Below are 16,487 nucleotides of genomic sequence, written 5' to 3'. Positions count from 1 at the left end.
CTATAGCAAGGATGAGAAACGTAGGGATTAGCATGTGATGGGCACAACAACAATTGGGACAGAAGTACAACAGTGTCCTACCCTGCTAATCACACCCTTAAAGGCAGCCCCTGGGGAAGTGTTTTCTCCACCTGGAACTGTCAGTCCAAGCTGCTATAGCAGAGAGAGAGCATCGGAAAGCCACTCCCAGGCCATTAAGGCAGCCCTATTTGACTTCTAGGGGCTGCAGCCAATGCAGTCCGTAGAAGCCAGGTTGTTCTCTAGCAGCATTGGAGTTAAGCTCCACCCCAAGACTTTAGTTCCCATCTCCCAGTTACATCAATCACTGGGAAGACATGGCCAGGGAGCCAGCACACCCAACCAGACAGGTCTTAGTCCCAATTTCCTAGTACCAGGTAATTGTGCTGAGTGATGTGATAGGCGACAATTGTACTATATATTGTGTGGCTGAGTCTGTACACGGAGCAGAACAGAACATGTATAGAAAAAAATTACATTGTTGAACTTTGTGAATTTTGGGCCTTATTCAGATCTGCAGGTGGGGCAGATGTAACATGTATAGAGAGAGTTCGATTTGTGTGAGTTATTTTATTTCTGTGCATGGTAAATACTGGCTGCATTATTTTTACACTGCTATTTAGATTTCAGTTTCAACACACCCCACCCAAATGTAACTCTCTCTATACAGGTGCACATGGTTTTGCCCATTTTCCAAACAAATTTGTACTGAGCTCAGATCTGAATAAGGCCCTTTGTGTACAGACTCAGAATACAATGTTGCACATCAAATTAATGTAGTGACCAGGAGACCCCGGCCTGGTTTGCCCCACAGCAGCCACTCATAGTGTTACCTTCACGGAGGATGTGCGGGGAATGGGCATTTTCAGTTCGTTGTCCAGGAACATGGATGGAACCTGCACAGGTATCTCCCAGCGCAGAGGGGGTGGTCCATAGGCTGGAGAATCCACTGGCTGGCCTGCAACGACAAGAGGCATATATACAGTATAGAGATACAGGGATGGATAAGATTGCATTGGTTCAGCAGAAACGTGTGACTGGGGGAAGATTTGCGCGTGGCGTATACTTAAGATTGAATGGATCTTATACTTGCAGCTGGCACATGGAGAAGGGGATCGGAAGGGGCCACATGATAATGAGTGGAGAATAGACTTGGTGCATGCATTGTGTACAGAACATATCTGTTCCTGCAAGTCTAGTTCCGAAGACACATACAAGTCACAATACAGCGTCATACATGCTGACGCGCTTCCGTTGTAACATTGTTGCATTTACAGTCCCCCCGATCTGCTGAGGTCCTGTTATGGGGCTAAATGACTGCACTTAACACTGGTATAAAGGAGCTTCCCATGTCTAGTACGGGTCATGCTCCTGTGCATCCCCACACATATACCATCAGGATTACGTATAAATATAGATTAGGACCTGCTTCGGCCTGGTGATCCAAGTTCTGCCGCAAGTTACCTATACTATAATGCTGCAATATGGCCGGACACTGGGATTGGTCTGTGAGGTACGGTTCCGTAATGAGGAGAGGCCCACACTTAATGATCACAGGAATGAGGCCGATCACACCATTGAGGCGTAATGCACAGTGACGTCACTGACACGGAGAGAACGGACAGATTAAGGTGTGGTATTGAATCCGGAATTATGACTCTCGGAATGTCCCGACAGTAGGAATACCGGGCCGATTTCACTCCGCTCGACAGCTACTCGACAGGTGGAATTCAATGTTCCGCCTGTCGAGTGTCAAAAAGTGAGCGTGACGGCAAAAACTGGCAGGCATTGTTATATATATAAAACGATACGAAACAGATATAGGTGCGCTGACACTATTAAGTCCGTTCAGTCCAAGGAAACAAGTTCTTTGGATGTATAATCCACACCAGTCCAAATGAATTTTACTAGGTGCAGCTCCCCTCTGAATGTCCCGATTCCCACGGGACTCCAAACGTAAACTCCACCTAAAACAAACAGAGGGGGCGCTTCATGGTGTAATATCGTTTTAATAAAACGTGGAAATCACTTTAAAAACTTTTCTCATACGGAGAAGATAAAGCCCGTACCGAAGTAATCATCCGGTGTGGGCTGAATACCACAAGATATGTAAAACAATCCACTGGTTCAATACTGCATGCCCAGAATTTTAAACGTGTCACTCACGGTACCACTCGGCAAGACGCCGGCGCCTCAGCGTCTCAGCAGCGGGGCTTCCAAACAGCGTCCATTGACGAAACGCGTAGGGACGTGGTCTGTGTGACGCATCTGTGAGTCCGCTGTGTTCACGCTGTTTGGAAGCCCCGCTGCTGAGACGCTGAGGCGCCGGCGTCTTGCCGAGTGGTACCGTGAGTGACACGTTTAAAATTCTGGGCATGCAGTATTGAACCAGTGGATTGTTTTACATATCTTGTGGTATTCAGCCCACACCGGATGATTACTTCGGTACGGGCTTTATCTTCTCCGTGGGAGAAAAGTTTTTAAAGTGATTTCCACGTTTTATTAAAACGATATTACACCATGAAGTGCCCCCTCTGTTTGTTTTAGGTGGAGTTTATTGTTATATATATATATATATATATATATATATATATATATATATATATATCTTATACATTTGGCTACATCTGTCACTCAAAGTGTGTCTGACTCTCTAACGCTGGGTGGAGCCTCTGACTCACATGACTGACTCACATGACAGAGAACCAGCCCAGTGAGCCCACAGTGCCAGACACCCTCTGCCTCCCCATGTTACCCAGCAAAGACACAGCTACTCACCAGACACACCAGGTGAGCGCCCCCCGCCACCCCCCTTCCTGCGACTTCCGACACCCCCGCGACCCCCCATCCCACGATTCGCGGCACCACACCCCCCCCCCGCGACCCCCCTCCTGCGATTCGCGGCACCCCCCGCGACTCACGCCCCCCCCTGCGACCCCCCATCCTGCGATTTGCGGCACCATCCCCGCGACCCCCCCCTCCCGCGATTCGCGGCACCATCCCCGCGACCCCCCCTCCCGCGATTCGCGGCACCCCCCGCGACTCACACACACCCCCCCCCCGCAACCCCCCCTCCCGCGATTCGCGGCACCCCCCCCCCCCCGCGAACCGCCAATAATATCTGATTTCAACACCCCCCTACCGCAATTCGCGGCACCCCCCCACACACACACACACAATTTGCGGCAACCCCAGCCCCCACGACCCCCCCTCCGGCGATTCGGGGCACCCCACCCCCCCGCGACCCCCCTCCTCCGGCGTCCCCCCTTACGCGATTCGCTGCAACCCCCCAGGCCCATCCCCCCCTGCACCCACCGCGACCCTCCCACGATTCCCGGCAAACCCCCCCTCCAGTGATTCGCGGCAAACCCCCCGGCCCCGCGCCCCCCCTCCCGCGATTCGCAGCACCCACCCCCGCGACCCCCCCTCCTGCAATTCATGGCACACCCCGAGCCCCCCGCGACCCCCCCTCCCGCGGACACCCCCCCCAGCCACCGCGATTCACAGCAACCCCAGGATAAAATGGCACATGCATTGCAAAACACTGACACGGCTATGGTGACGATGAAAAAAGTTGACATGAGTTTTTAAAGATTTATTTTTCATTTTAAGAATGTTTTCATATTCATTCTCATGTGTTGACATGGTCACCAATGAAGTGCCACACTTATGTCAACATTTAATGTGTTGACCTTTCTGTGTTGATTTTTTTCTTGTGGTGATTTGCGGCACCCCAGCGACCCCCTTCCGCGATTCGCGGTACCCCCCGCGCGACCCCCCCCTCCCGCGATTCCCGTCACCCACCCCCCACGACCTTCCCCCCCGCAATTCGCGGCACCCCCCGCAACCCCCCCCCCCCCCCCGTGCGCAATTCGCAGACACCCCCCACCTCACTCCCCCCCCCCCCCATTCATGGCAACCCTACGATTAAATGGCACATGCAAAACACTGACATGGCTATGGTCGACAATATAAAAGGTTGACATGAGTTTTTGAAGATTTATTTTTCACTTTTTGAATGTTTTCATTTTCATTCTCATGTGTCGAACTGGACACCAATGAAGTGCCACACTTATGTCAACATTTACATGTGTTGACCTTTCTGTGTTGATCTTTTCTTGTTGCGATTCGCGGCACCCCCCCGCGACCCCCCTCCCGCGATTCGCAGCACTCCCCCCCCCCCCCCGCGCAATTCGCGGCACCCCCCGCAACTCCCGCGATTCACGGCCCCACCCCGTGACACCCCCGCTCCTGCGATTTGCGGCACCAAGCGACCCCCCTCCCACGATTTGCGCCAACCCCCTGAGCCCCCCCTCCCACGGTTTGCAGTACCTCCACCCCCCGCGATCCCCCCTCCCACGATTCACTGCAACCCCCCGCGCCCTCCCACGATTCGCGGCACCCACACCACCCCGCGACCCCCCCTCCCGCAATTCACGGCATCCACCCACGACCCCTCCTCCCGTGATTCGCGGACACCCCTCACCTCCTCCCTCCCCCCCCCCCGCACTCGCGATTCACGGCAACCCCAGGTTTAAATGGCACATGCAAAACACTGCCATGGCTATGGTCGACAATAAAAAAGGTTGACATGAGTTTTTGAAGATTTATTTTTCACTTTTTGAATGTTTTCATATTCATTCTCATGTGTCGACATGGACACCAATGAAGTGCCACACTTATGTCAACATTTACATGTGTTGACCTTTCTGTGTTGATTTTTTCTTGTGGCAATTTTTTTCCAGTGACAACTATGTGCACGTCAACCTAGACGTCATCAACCAATTCTTTGTATAATATATAACACCTGTTCTGTTTTACTGTAGGTGTTTTAAGTCAGATCTTTTACTGCTACTATTACTGTTTATGTAAATGCATTCTGAATGACAGCAACATCCTACCATCCTTCTACATGAATATATAACCAACTAGGTGATTCATTGCGCCCCGTGCCCCCCCCTCCCGCAATTCGCAGACCCACCGTGCACCCCCCCTCCCGCGATTCACGCCCCCCTCCCACGATTCACGTCACCTCCTGCGCACCCCCCCTCCCGCAATTCGCAACCCCCCCTTGTGCGATTGACGCCCCCTCCCACGCTTTGCGGATCCCCGCACTCTCCCGCAAATCGCGGACACCTGTGCCCCCTCCCTCCCTTGATTCACGGCACCCCCCGCTCCCCTCCCGCAATTCACGGCACCCCTAAGCCCCTCTTTAGTCCCCCGCATACTGACACACCCCTATCACTACCCAGCTTCCTGCTCTCCTGAACCGTAACTTCCACCACTGGGGAGTCGCTCACCCTGTGTTGCCCACATACCACTATCATGCCTCATAGCCCAGCCTCCTGCTCTCATGCACCCTATATCCCACCCAGTAGGAGGAGACACTGACTAAGGGACACCATCCTGTACTCCTGTATTGCCACGCTGGACCCTCACCCACTGGCAGAAGCTGCACAGTATCTCCCACCCTCCTCTTTAGTCCCCCTTATGCCCACTCACCCCTATCACTACCCAGCCTCCTGTTTTCCTGTGTCGTGACCTCCGCCAGTGGGGAGCCGCTGACTCAAAAACACCCTACTATACTATTGCACACACACACCTAAACAACATGCACACACAGCCCCCCCCCCACACCCACAAATGTCACTGTACCATCCACACTATCAATGTACATCTTACTCTGTAACCGCTTTTTAATTAAACAAAACAATACACACCCCCTTCCAAATCATATGCTCTCTATTTAACACATTTCACCTATAACTCAAGTTGCAATACAGGCATCTTACATACAATTCTAACCATATTTCTCATATACAAATGTTCCAAATTAAGGGGGCGCAGCCCCTTAAGACGGTGTGAAGAGCGCCCGTAGGGCGCAATGAATCACCTAGTATATATATATATAACATACCTCCCAACTGTCACGATTACAGCGGGACAGTCCCGATTTCCGGTCCTGACCCGCTGTCCCACCCGCGGCAGGCATTGTCCCGCTGCGGAGGGTGGCAGTTGGGAGACCCCCCAATCTAATAGAATAGACGCTGTGCGCATGCGCACAGCGTCTATTCTCATATGAAAATGAGGCCGCGGCTAATTAGCATAAGCCGCACCCTCATTTGCATATGCCCCGCCCCCTCTTCGTGTCCCTATTTCCCCAACACAGAAGTTGGGAGGTATGATATAATGAATAAAATGCAAGCGTGCAGAAGGGTGACCACTGTTCCCCCATGCTCTTAAACTACAAATCCCAGCATTCCACAGTAATAGTTCCACTGATATTGCAGTTCCCTATACACAGTGCCATGGACTCAGAGGTCTGTATTACTACATCTTGGTACACACTGACCCATATAGAGCGTAGTCACCCAATCACATGCCCTGGACTCTGTGAAAGTCTCCAGTCGATACTAAAATGTACAAGAGAAAAGTGTTAAACTTCCCAGCCAGCACAGCATTGTTGTGTAGTGGTCATTATACATATTGTACATTGGTAAGACACAGAGAACATTGTAACCCTGCCATTAACAAACAATATAATTCTACACCATACTAGGACCATCTGCATGGTCTGCCAGACAGATATGGGAAGCTGGACACCGAGGGTAGGACCCTGGGGAGAGACTACACACCCGGTATGTATTAAACGGTTTGAGCGCCTGGAAGTTCATCTCTTCCGCCACGGTTGAGCGATAACAGCACTTGCTCTTGGTGTAATCCAGCAGAGCCTTTCTCGCGTCATCTTCGGAAATAAAGGGGACCCTGCAAAGAGGAGGCCACAAGCCAATCAACAGGACGTAACCAGAGATTAACTCGTCTCCAGAAGGAGCCCATCGCTGCCATGTGTTCAGAGTAATTACAGGTCTATCACACACATAGCGATGCAATGGTCTTTAGTACTAGTCTAAACAAATGGTCAATATTTGTATTATTTAGCGGTAGGCCATGTATTGGGGTTGCCCGTGGCTCTCTGAAAACAAGTTATTAGCCTTCTGCCACATCTACCTCCTGCAGTTTTGCAAAAAAAAGAAATGTTTTACTGTTTACTAGTACAACTTTAGTAAATGCTAAATTAATTTGCACTATTTCTAACATACAATCTATATTGGAGCCAAAAATATACACAACCCGTTCCCTCCTTTTCGCCCACCCCCATGAATTCCACCCTGGTTTGTAAGCTGCAATCGAGAGAAGGAGTGCAAGAAATCTTACGTCCAGTTGGCGTTTATCGGTGTGGGCACAGCGTCAGGAATCGGCCCCGTGTACGGAGGAGGTAGAAGTTTGCCACCTGTGATTGGAAAGGAAACTTGAATATCTAATTGGATTTACCAACATTTTTTTGCATGCAGCTACAGATTTGGGCTTATCCCCAATGTGCTCTCCGTCTGTCTCCAACTTATCTCATTAAAAAAGTTTTTTTTAAACTTTGATACAATTTTCTATCTCTTATATATTTGGCCACATCTGTCACTCAAAGTGTGTGAGTGTGTGTATAACGCTGGGTGGAGCCTCTAAATCACATGACTGACTCACATGACAGAGAACCAGCCCAGTGAGCCCACAGACAGTGCCAGACACCCTCTGCCTCCCCATGTTGACCAGCACTGCTACTCCACAGCCACCAGGTGAACGCCCCCTGCCGCACCGCCCCCCCCCCCCCGGGCCCCCCTCCCGCGATTCGCGGACACCCCCCCGCGACCCCTCCTCCCGCGATTCGCGGCAAAAACACCCCCCCCCCTGTGACCCCCCTCCCGCGATTCGCGGCACCCCCGCGACCCCCCTCAATTCGCAGTAGCCCCAGGATAAAATGGCACATGCAAAACACTGACATGGCTATGGTCGACAATGAAAAAGGTTGACATGAGTTTTTGAAGATTTATTTTTCATTTTTTGAATGTTTTCATATTCATTGTCATGTGTCGACATGGACACCAATGAAGTGCCACACTTATGTCAACATTTACATGTGTTGACCTTTCTGTGTTGATTTTTTCTTGTGGCGATTCGTGTCACACCCCCCCCGCAACCCCCCCTCCCATGTTTCGCGGCACACCCCCCCCACGACCCCCCCTCCCACAATTCGTGGCACACCCCCCGCGACCCCCCCTCTCACGATTTGCCGCAACCCCTGCCCCCGTAACCCCCCCTCTCGCGATTTGCGGCAACCCACCCCCCCCGCCACCCCCCCTCCCGCGATTCTCTGCAAACCCTCCCCTCCGCAATTCGCAGAAACCACCCCCCCACCCCCTGCAACCCCCCCTCCCGCAAATTGCGGCACTCCCGCGACGCCCCCTCCCGCAATTCGCGGCACCCCCCGTGACCCCCCCCTCCCGCGATTCGCGGACACCCAAGTTGCAATACAGGGCATCTTTCATACAATTCTAACCATATTTCTCATATACAAACGTTCACAAATTACAACGGTGTGAAGAGCGCCCGTAGGGCGCGATGAATCACCTCGTTTTACATATCAGTGGAACTGGGAACGAACGCCGGGCAACTGCACTAAGTGACTCATAGTGCTGGATGCCACCTCCTTATCTGTATAATGAATAGCAGCTAAAATGTTGTTATCACCAGTGGAGTAACTAGAACATGTGGGCCACACAGCAAAAGTTTGTAAGGGCCCCTATTTACCCCCCAGTGGTGAAGAATGTATATAGTACACAATACTTTGAAAGGGAAGGTGGCCCCTCTCAGTTCTGGGCCCCATAGCAGCTGCACCCCCTGCACCTATGGTAGCTACACCCCTGTATATAATACATGTAACTGTGACAGGGAAGGTGGCCTCTCTCAGCTCTGGGCCGATAGCAGCTGCACCCCCTGCACCTATGGCAGTTACACTCCTGTATATAACACATGTAACTGTGACAGGAAAGGTGGCCCCTCTCAGCTCTGGGCCCCATAGCAGCTGCACTCCCTGCACCTATGGTAGCTACATCCTGTATATAGCACATTTAACTGTGACAGGGGAGGTGGCCGATCTCAGCTCTGGGCCCATAGCAGCTGCACCCCCTGCACCTAAGGTAGCTATAACCTGTATATAACACATGTAACTGTGACAGGGAAGGTGGCCCCTCTCAGCTCTGGGCCCCATAGCAGCTGCACCCCCTGCACCTATGGTAGCTACACCCTGTATATAACACATGTAACTGTGACAGGGAAGGTGGCCTCTCTCAGCTCTGGGCCCATAGCAGCTGCACCCCCTGCACCTATGGCAGTTACACCCCTGTATATAACACATGTAACTGTGACAGGAAAGGTGGCCCCTCTCAGCTCTGGGCCCCATAGCAGCTGCACTCCCTGCACCTATGGTAGCTACATCCTGTATATAGCACATTTAACTGTGACAGGGGAGGTGGCCGATCTCAGCTCTGGGCCCATAGCAGCTGCACCCCCTGCACCTAAGGTAGTTACACCCCTGTATATAACAAATGTAACTGTGACAGGGAAGGTGGCCCCTCTCAGCTCTGGACCCCATAGCAGCAGCACCCCCTGCACCTATGGCAGCTTCACCCTGTATATAACACATGTAACTGTGACAGGGAAGGTGGCCCCTCTCAGCTCTGGGCCCCATAGCAGCTGCACCCCCTGCACCTATGGTAGCTACACCCTGTATATAACACATGTAACTGTGACAGGGATGGTGGCCCCTCTCAGCTCTGGGCCCCATAGCAGCTGCACCCCCTGCACCTATGGTAGCTACACCCCTGTATATAACACATGTAACTGTGACAGGGAAGGTGGCCCTCTCAGCTCTGGGCCTCATAGCAGCTGCACTCCCTGCACCTATGGTAGCTACAACCTGTATATAACACATGTAACTGTGACAGGGAAGGTGGCCCCTCTCAGCTCTGGGCCCCATAGCAGCTGCACCCCCTGCACCTATGGTAGCTACACCCCTGTATATAACACATGTAACTCTGACAGGGAAGGTGGCCCCTCTCAGCTCTGGGCCCATAGCAGCTGCACCTATGGTAGCTACACCCCTGTATATAACACATGTAACTGTGACAGGGAAGGTGGCCCCTCTCAGCTCTGGCCCCATAGCAGCTGCACCACCTGCACCTATGGCAGCTACACCCTGTATATAACACATGTACCTGTGACAGGGAAGGTGGCCGATCTTAGCTCTGTGCCCCATAGCAGCTGCACCCCCTGCACCTATGGTAGTTACACCCTGTATATAACACATGTAACTGTGACAGGGAAGGTGGCCCCTCTCAGCTCTGTGCCCCATAGCAGCTGCACCCCCTGCACCTATGGTAGTTACACCCCTGTATATAACACATGTAACTGTGACAGGGAAGGTGACCCCTCTCAGCTCTGGACCCCATAGCAGCTGCACCCCCTGCACCTATGGTAGCTACACATATAAATGTCCACTGTATATCCCCATAGTAGGGCCCTAGTCCATTGTATGCCCCACGGTAGGGTCCTAGTCCATTGTATGCCACATAGTAGGGCCCTAGTCCATTGTATGCCCCATAGTAGGGCCCTAGTCCATTGTACGCCCGATAGTAGGGCCCTAGTTCATTGTGTGCCCCATAGTAGGGCCCTAGTCCATTGTACGCCCGATAGTAGGGCCGTAGTTCATTGTGTGCCCCATAGTAGGGCCCTAGTCCATCGTATGCTCCATAGTAGGGCCCTAGTCCATTGTTTGCCCCATAGTAGGGCCCTAGTCCATTGTATGCCTCATGGTAGGACCCTAGTCCATTGTATGCCTGATAGTAGGACCCTAGTCCATTGTATGCCTCATGGTAGGGCCCTAGTCCATTGTATGCCCCATAGTAGGGCCCTAGTTCATTGTATGCTACATAGTAGGGCCCTAGTCCATTGTATGCCCCATAGTAGGGCCCTAGTCCATTGTACGCTTCATGGTAGGACCCTAGTCCATTGTACGGATTCAGTATTGGATCCCGGCGTTCAGAATCCCGACAGCCGAAATGCCGACAAGGGGGGGACGTGGATCGCCCCCCCTTGCGGGCTCGCTGCGCTTGCCACGCAGCGGGCCCGGGGCCTCGCTACGCTCGGCACCCTATTTTATTCTCCCTCCAGGGGTGTCGTGGTAGCCGGGATCCCGACCGCCGGGATCTTAACTGCATCCCCATTGTACGCCCGATAGTAGGGCCCTAGTTCATTGTGTGCCCCATAGTAGGGCCCTAGTCCATTGTATGCTCCATAGTAGGGCCCTAGTCCATTGTATGCCACATAAAAGGGCCCTAGTCCATTGTATGCCACATAGTAGGGCCCTAGTCCATTGTATGCCCCATAGTAGGGCCCTAGTCCATTGTATACCTCATGGTAGGACCCTAGTCCATTGTACGCCCGATAGTAGGACCCTAGTCCATTGTATGCCTCATGGTAGGGCCCTAGTCCATTGTATGCCTCATGGTAGAACCCTAGTCCATTGTATGCCCGATAGTAGGGCACTAGTTCATTGTATGACTCATGTTAGGACCCTGGTCCATTGTACGCCCGATAGTAGGACCCTAGTCCATTGTATGACTCATGGTAGGGCCCTAGTCCATTGTACGCCCGATAGTAGGACATTAGTCCATTGTATTCCTCATGGTAGGGCCCTAGTCCATTGTATACCTCATGGTAGGGCCCTAGTCCATTGTATTCCTCATGGTAGGGCCCTAGTCCATTGTATGCCTCATGGTAGGGCCCTAGTCCATTGTATGCCTCATGGTAGGGCCCTAGTCCATTGTATGCCTCATGGTAGGGCCCTAGTCCATTGTATGCCTCATGGTAGGGCCCTAGTCCATTGTATGCCTCATGGTAGGGCCCTAGTCCATTTTATGCCTCATGGTAGGGCCCTAGTCCATTGTATGCCTCATGGTAGGGCCCTAGTCCATTGTATGCCTCATGGTAGGGCCCTAGTCCATTGTATGCCTCATGGTAGGGCCCTAGTCCATTGTATGCCTCATGGTAGGGCCCTAGTCCATTGTACGCCTCATGGTAGGGCCCTAGTCCATTGTACGCCTCATGGTAGGGCCCTAGTCCATTGTACGCCTCATGGTAGGGCCCTAGTCCATTGTACGCCTCATGGTAGGGCCCTAGTCCATTGTACGCCTCATGGTAGGGCCCTAGTCCATTGTACGCCTCATGGTAGGGCCCTAGTCCATTGTACGCCCCATGGTAGGGCCCTAGTCCATTGTACGCCCCATGGTAGGGCCCTAGTCCATTGTACGCCTCATGGTAGGGCCCTAGTCCATTGTACGCCTCATGGTAGGGCCCTAGTCCATTGTACGCCTCCTGGTAGGGCCCTAGTCCATTGTACGCCTCCTGGTAGGGCCCTAGTCCATTGTACGCCTCCTGCTAGGGCCCTAGTCCATTGTACGCCCCATGGTAGGGCCCTAGTCCATTGTACGCCTCCTGGTAGGGCCCTAGTCCATTGTACGCCTCCTGGTAGGGCCCTAGTCCATTGTACGCCTCCTGGTAGGGCCCTAGTCCATTATACGCCTCCTGGTAGGGCCCTAGTCCATTGTACGCCTCCTGGTAGGGCCCTAGTCCATTGTTCGCCTCCTGGTAGGGCCCTAGTCCATTGTACGCCTCCTGGTAGGGCCCTAGTCCATTGTACGCCTCCTGGTAGGGTCCTAGTCCATTGTACGCCTCCTGGTAGGGCCCTAGTCCATTGTACGCCTCCTGGTAGGGCCCTAGTCCATTGTACGCCTCCTGGTAGGGCCCTAGTCCATTGTACGCCTCCTGGTAGGGCCCTAGTCCATTGTACGCCTCCTGGTAGGGCCCTAGTCCATTGTACGCCTCCTGGTAGGGCCCTAGTCCATTGTACGCCTCATGGTAGGGCCCTAGTCCATTGTACGCCTCATGGTAGGGCCCTAGTCCATTGTACGCCCCATGGTAGGGCCCTAGTCCATTGTACGCCCCATGGTAGGGCCCTAGTCCATTGTACGCCCCATGGTAGGGCCCTAGTCCATTGTACGCCCCATGGTAGGGCCCTAGTCCATTGTACGCCCCATGGTAGGGCCCTAGTCCATTGTACGCCCCATGGTAGGGCCCTAGTCCATTGTACGCCTCATGGTAGGGCCCTTGTCCATTGTATGCTCCATAGTAGGGCCCTAGTCCATTGTATGCCTAATAGTAGGGCCACAAAAATTAACCCTAGAATGTCTGTGTGTGCGTGTACATGTGGTAGGGAATATAGATTGTAAGCTCCACTGGGGCAGGGACTGATGTGAATGTTCAAATATTCTATGTACAGCGCTGCGGAATATGTGTGCGCTATATAATAACATGATAATATTCTCTGTACAGCGCTGTGGAATATGTGTGCGCTATATAATAACTGGTAATAATATTCTCTATACAGCGCTGCGGAATATGTGTGCGCTATATAAATAACTGGTTATAATAGTCTTTGTACAGCGCTGCGGAATATGTGTGCGCTATATAATAACTGGTAATAATATTCTCTGTACAGCGCTGCGGAATATGTGTGCGCTATAAAAATAACTGGTAATAATAGTCTTTGTACAGTGCTGCGGAATATGTGTGCGCTATATAAATAACTGGTAATAATAGTCTTTGTACAGTGCTGCGGAATATGTGTGCGCTATATAATAACTGGTAATAATATTCTCTAGACAGCGCTGCGGAATATGTGTGCGCTATATAAATAACTGGTAATAATAGTCTTTGTACAGTGCTGCGGAATATGTGTGCGCTATATAAATAACTGGTAATAATATTCTCTGTACAGCGCTGCGGAATATGTGTGCGTTATATAATAACTGGTGATAATGGTACTTGTTTCCTAACACGGCCACCCCGATTTCCATCGGGGTGGTCGTGTCGGAAAAATCGCGTTGATCGCATCGCATGCGATTTGGTCGCATGCGATGCGATTGACGCGACAGACCCAATTTTTTAATTGAATCAAATGTGAATATGGTCCCTGGGACCCGATTTAACATTGGATTCAATGTAAAATATTCCCTAGACCCCCAAAGTTTACTACGTAAACCCCACCCCACGATAGACGCCAACCAGAAGCGTGGCGAGCGCAGCGAGCCCGTGAGGGGTGGCGGTGCGCGTCCTCCGACCTTTTTTATTCCCCTACTATCCACGTCGGCGTGGAGTTGAGAATATATAGTGTGGCGAGCCTGAAGCGTGGCGAGCCCCGCGAGGGGACGCGTATAACTTCACAGGTATACGCGTCCCCTCGCGGGGCTCGCTACGCTTGCCACACTTCGGGCTCGGTGGCTCGCTGCGCTCCCCACACTATATATTCTCAAAACCACGCCGACGTGGATAGTAGGGGAATGAAAAGGTCGCTGCGCTCGCCACGCTTCGGGTTGACGTCTATCGTGGGGTGACGACGGGGCCATATATAATGTGAAATGGGTCATATTGGCCCATTTCACATTTTTCACATTTTTTCCTATGTGAGATGGACTTAATCAAGTCCATCTCATCTTGTGCCATTATAATGGCACAAGACCGACGCGATGCTCCCGATTTCAATGTTAAATAATACTTGAATAACATTGAAGCCTATGGCAAAATCGGGGGGGTCGCGTCGGGACCAATGTTAATGGTCCCGACCGATTTTTCCTTTGCCGGCAAAATGGACCTGATTTCAAAGGAAATCGGGTCCATCGCGGGGATCGTGTACCTTAACTTTAAGGTACACGATCCCAACGATTGTGGCCGTGCTAGGAAACAAGTACCGTGATAATATTCTCTGTACAGCGCTGTGGAATATGTGTGCACTATATAATAACTGGTAATAATATTCTCTGTACAGCACTGTGGAATATGTGTGCGCTATATAATAACTGGTAATAATAGTCTCTGTACAGCGCTGTGGAATATGTGTGCGCTATATAATAACTGGTGATAATATTCTCTGTACAGCGCTGCAGAATATGTGTGCGCTATATAATAACTGGTAATAATATTCTCTGTACATCACTGCGGAATATGTGTGCGCTATATAATAACTGGTAATAATAGTCTCTGTACAGTGCTGCAGAATATGTGTGCACTATATAATAACTGGTAATAATAGTCTCTGTACAGCGCTGTGGAATATGTGTGCGCTATATAATAACTGGTGATAATATTCTCTGTACAGTGCTGCAGAATATGTGTGCGCTATACAAATAACTGGTAATAATATTCTCTGTACAGCGCTGCGGAATTTCTTCTACGATCCCCATGGCAGCCATACATTGGGATATTCCCTTCCCCCACTAGAGCAGACAGGATTGATTTCTCTTGGGACCGCCCACCTTGGGTATAATAGACCCCTCCTTCACCTCTCCTGTATCTTTTTTCCTGTCTCCGTTTTAGAGTAGACAGAGTAGGCAGTTTATTTTGTTTAAGCAGGGTTACCTCGGTACAGCATGGAGCTGAAATGGGGTGGCTCCCCGGGGAGAGGATGGTGCAGGAGACCAGTCTGACTCGTCTCCCTGCACGTACATACCCTGCCGTTGGTTTGGAAACCGGGGTGGTTCTGGCGGCATCCGGACACAGACTCCTTCTGAAAGGGAGTTCATACCGCAGCGTCAGCCCCACTGGAAGCCGCGGCTGCACGCTACAGAATCTAAGGCAGAAGGGGCGGAAGTGCCGGTTACGCGTCACTTCCGCCCACAGACGCCGGAGGTGCGTCTCGGAATTCAGTCCCCTGACTACACGGGACTGAGATTTTGGTTCCGCTTGGCTATCCTGAATACAGACGCTAAACGGGCGGCAATACAGGGGTTAAATAGCCGGAGAATGGCGTTCTCAGTGGCATTCAAATCTGTTTGCAGCGTGGAGTATTGCAGTTATTGCTGTTTTTTCCTATCATGGATGCGCCTTCTCCCCAGAAGCCAGATGATGCCCCAGTGAGGTAAGCCCTTTGGTTTTGGGCATCAGTTGTTTTTATTTGAAGTTAGATATTGAGTGTAGTTTCTGTCTTTTTAGTGTGCCTGTCTCTCCTGTGCATAAGAAAAGGACTGCAAAGAAGAAGTTCATTGAATCTGTGTGCATGACATGTGATCAGACTTTTGCTTCAGCACAGAAGAAGGCATTATGTGAATTATGTGAAATGGCCTAAAAAGTCAGAACATACTGAGGTCATTAAGGAGTTAATGACCTGGATGAAACAAAACTTTGTTTCCAAAGATGAATTTACCCAGAGTCAATCTGTAAAAAGGTCTAGAGTACAGGCTGAATTCACTCCAGAGGAAGATTCCTCAGATGAATTTGAATGTGAAGATAAGGGTTCGTCAGAGGAGTCAGGCGAGCTGGAGGATGTTAGAGCATTTAACTTGGAGCTGGTAGAATGTTAAAAAATATATACAAGGCTATGAACTTTAAGGAAGCGGCATCTACTTCTGAGACTAAGGATCCCCTGTATGAAGACAGGGATAAAAAAGGAAGGACCTTCCCTGTAAACAAGGTGATAAGAGATATGATAAATAAAGAATGGGCCAACATTGACAAGAGGTTTACCC

At 51.2% G+C, this 16,487-nt stretch overlaps 1 protein-coding gene across 1 annotated transcript in view; it reads right to left on the bottom strand.

Annotated features, from left to right (window-relative positions):
• The window catches only part of LOC146025717 (protein SSUH2 homolog), a 36,431-nt gene extending 20,686 nt beyond the window's left edge, over positions 1-15,745 (bottom strand). The window contains exons 1-5 of the mRNA XM_083155734.1: positions 15,473-15,745; positions 7,234-7,309; positions 6,654-6,783; positions 6,371-6,431; positions 852-976 (exon numbers count right to left, since the gene is read on the bottom strand). Of these exons, the coding sequence (XP_083011860.1) occupies positions 852-976; positions 6,371-6,431; positions 6,654-6,783; positions 7,234-7,309; positions 15,473-15,545 (465 nt within the window). The 5' untranslated portion in view covers positions 15,546-15,745. The remainder of the gene's footprint in view (positions 1-851; positions 977-6,370; positions 6,432-6,653; positions 6,784-7,233; positions 7,310-15,472) is intronic.
• Positions 15,746-16,487: the final 742 nt, after the last annotated feature.

The sequence above is a fragment of the Crinia signifera genome, chromosome 8 (genome assembly GCF_055691185.1).
Source record: "Crinia signifera chromosome 8, ASM5569118v1, whole genome shotgun sequence".
Taxonomy (NCBI): domain Eukaryota; kingdom Metazoa; phylum Chordata; class Amphibia; order Anura; family Myobatrachidae; genus Crinia; species Crinia signifera.
The sequence above is the reverse complement of the archived record's forward strand: the minus strand, read 5'-3'. Positions and strand labels throughout refer to the sequence as shown.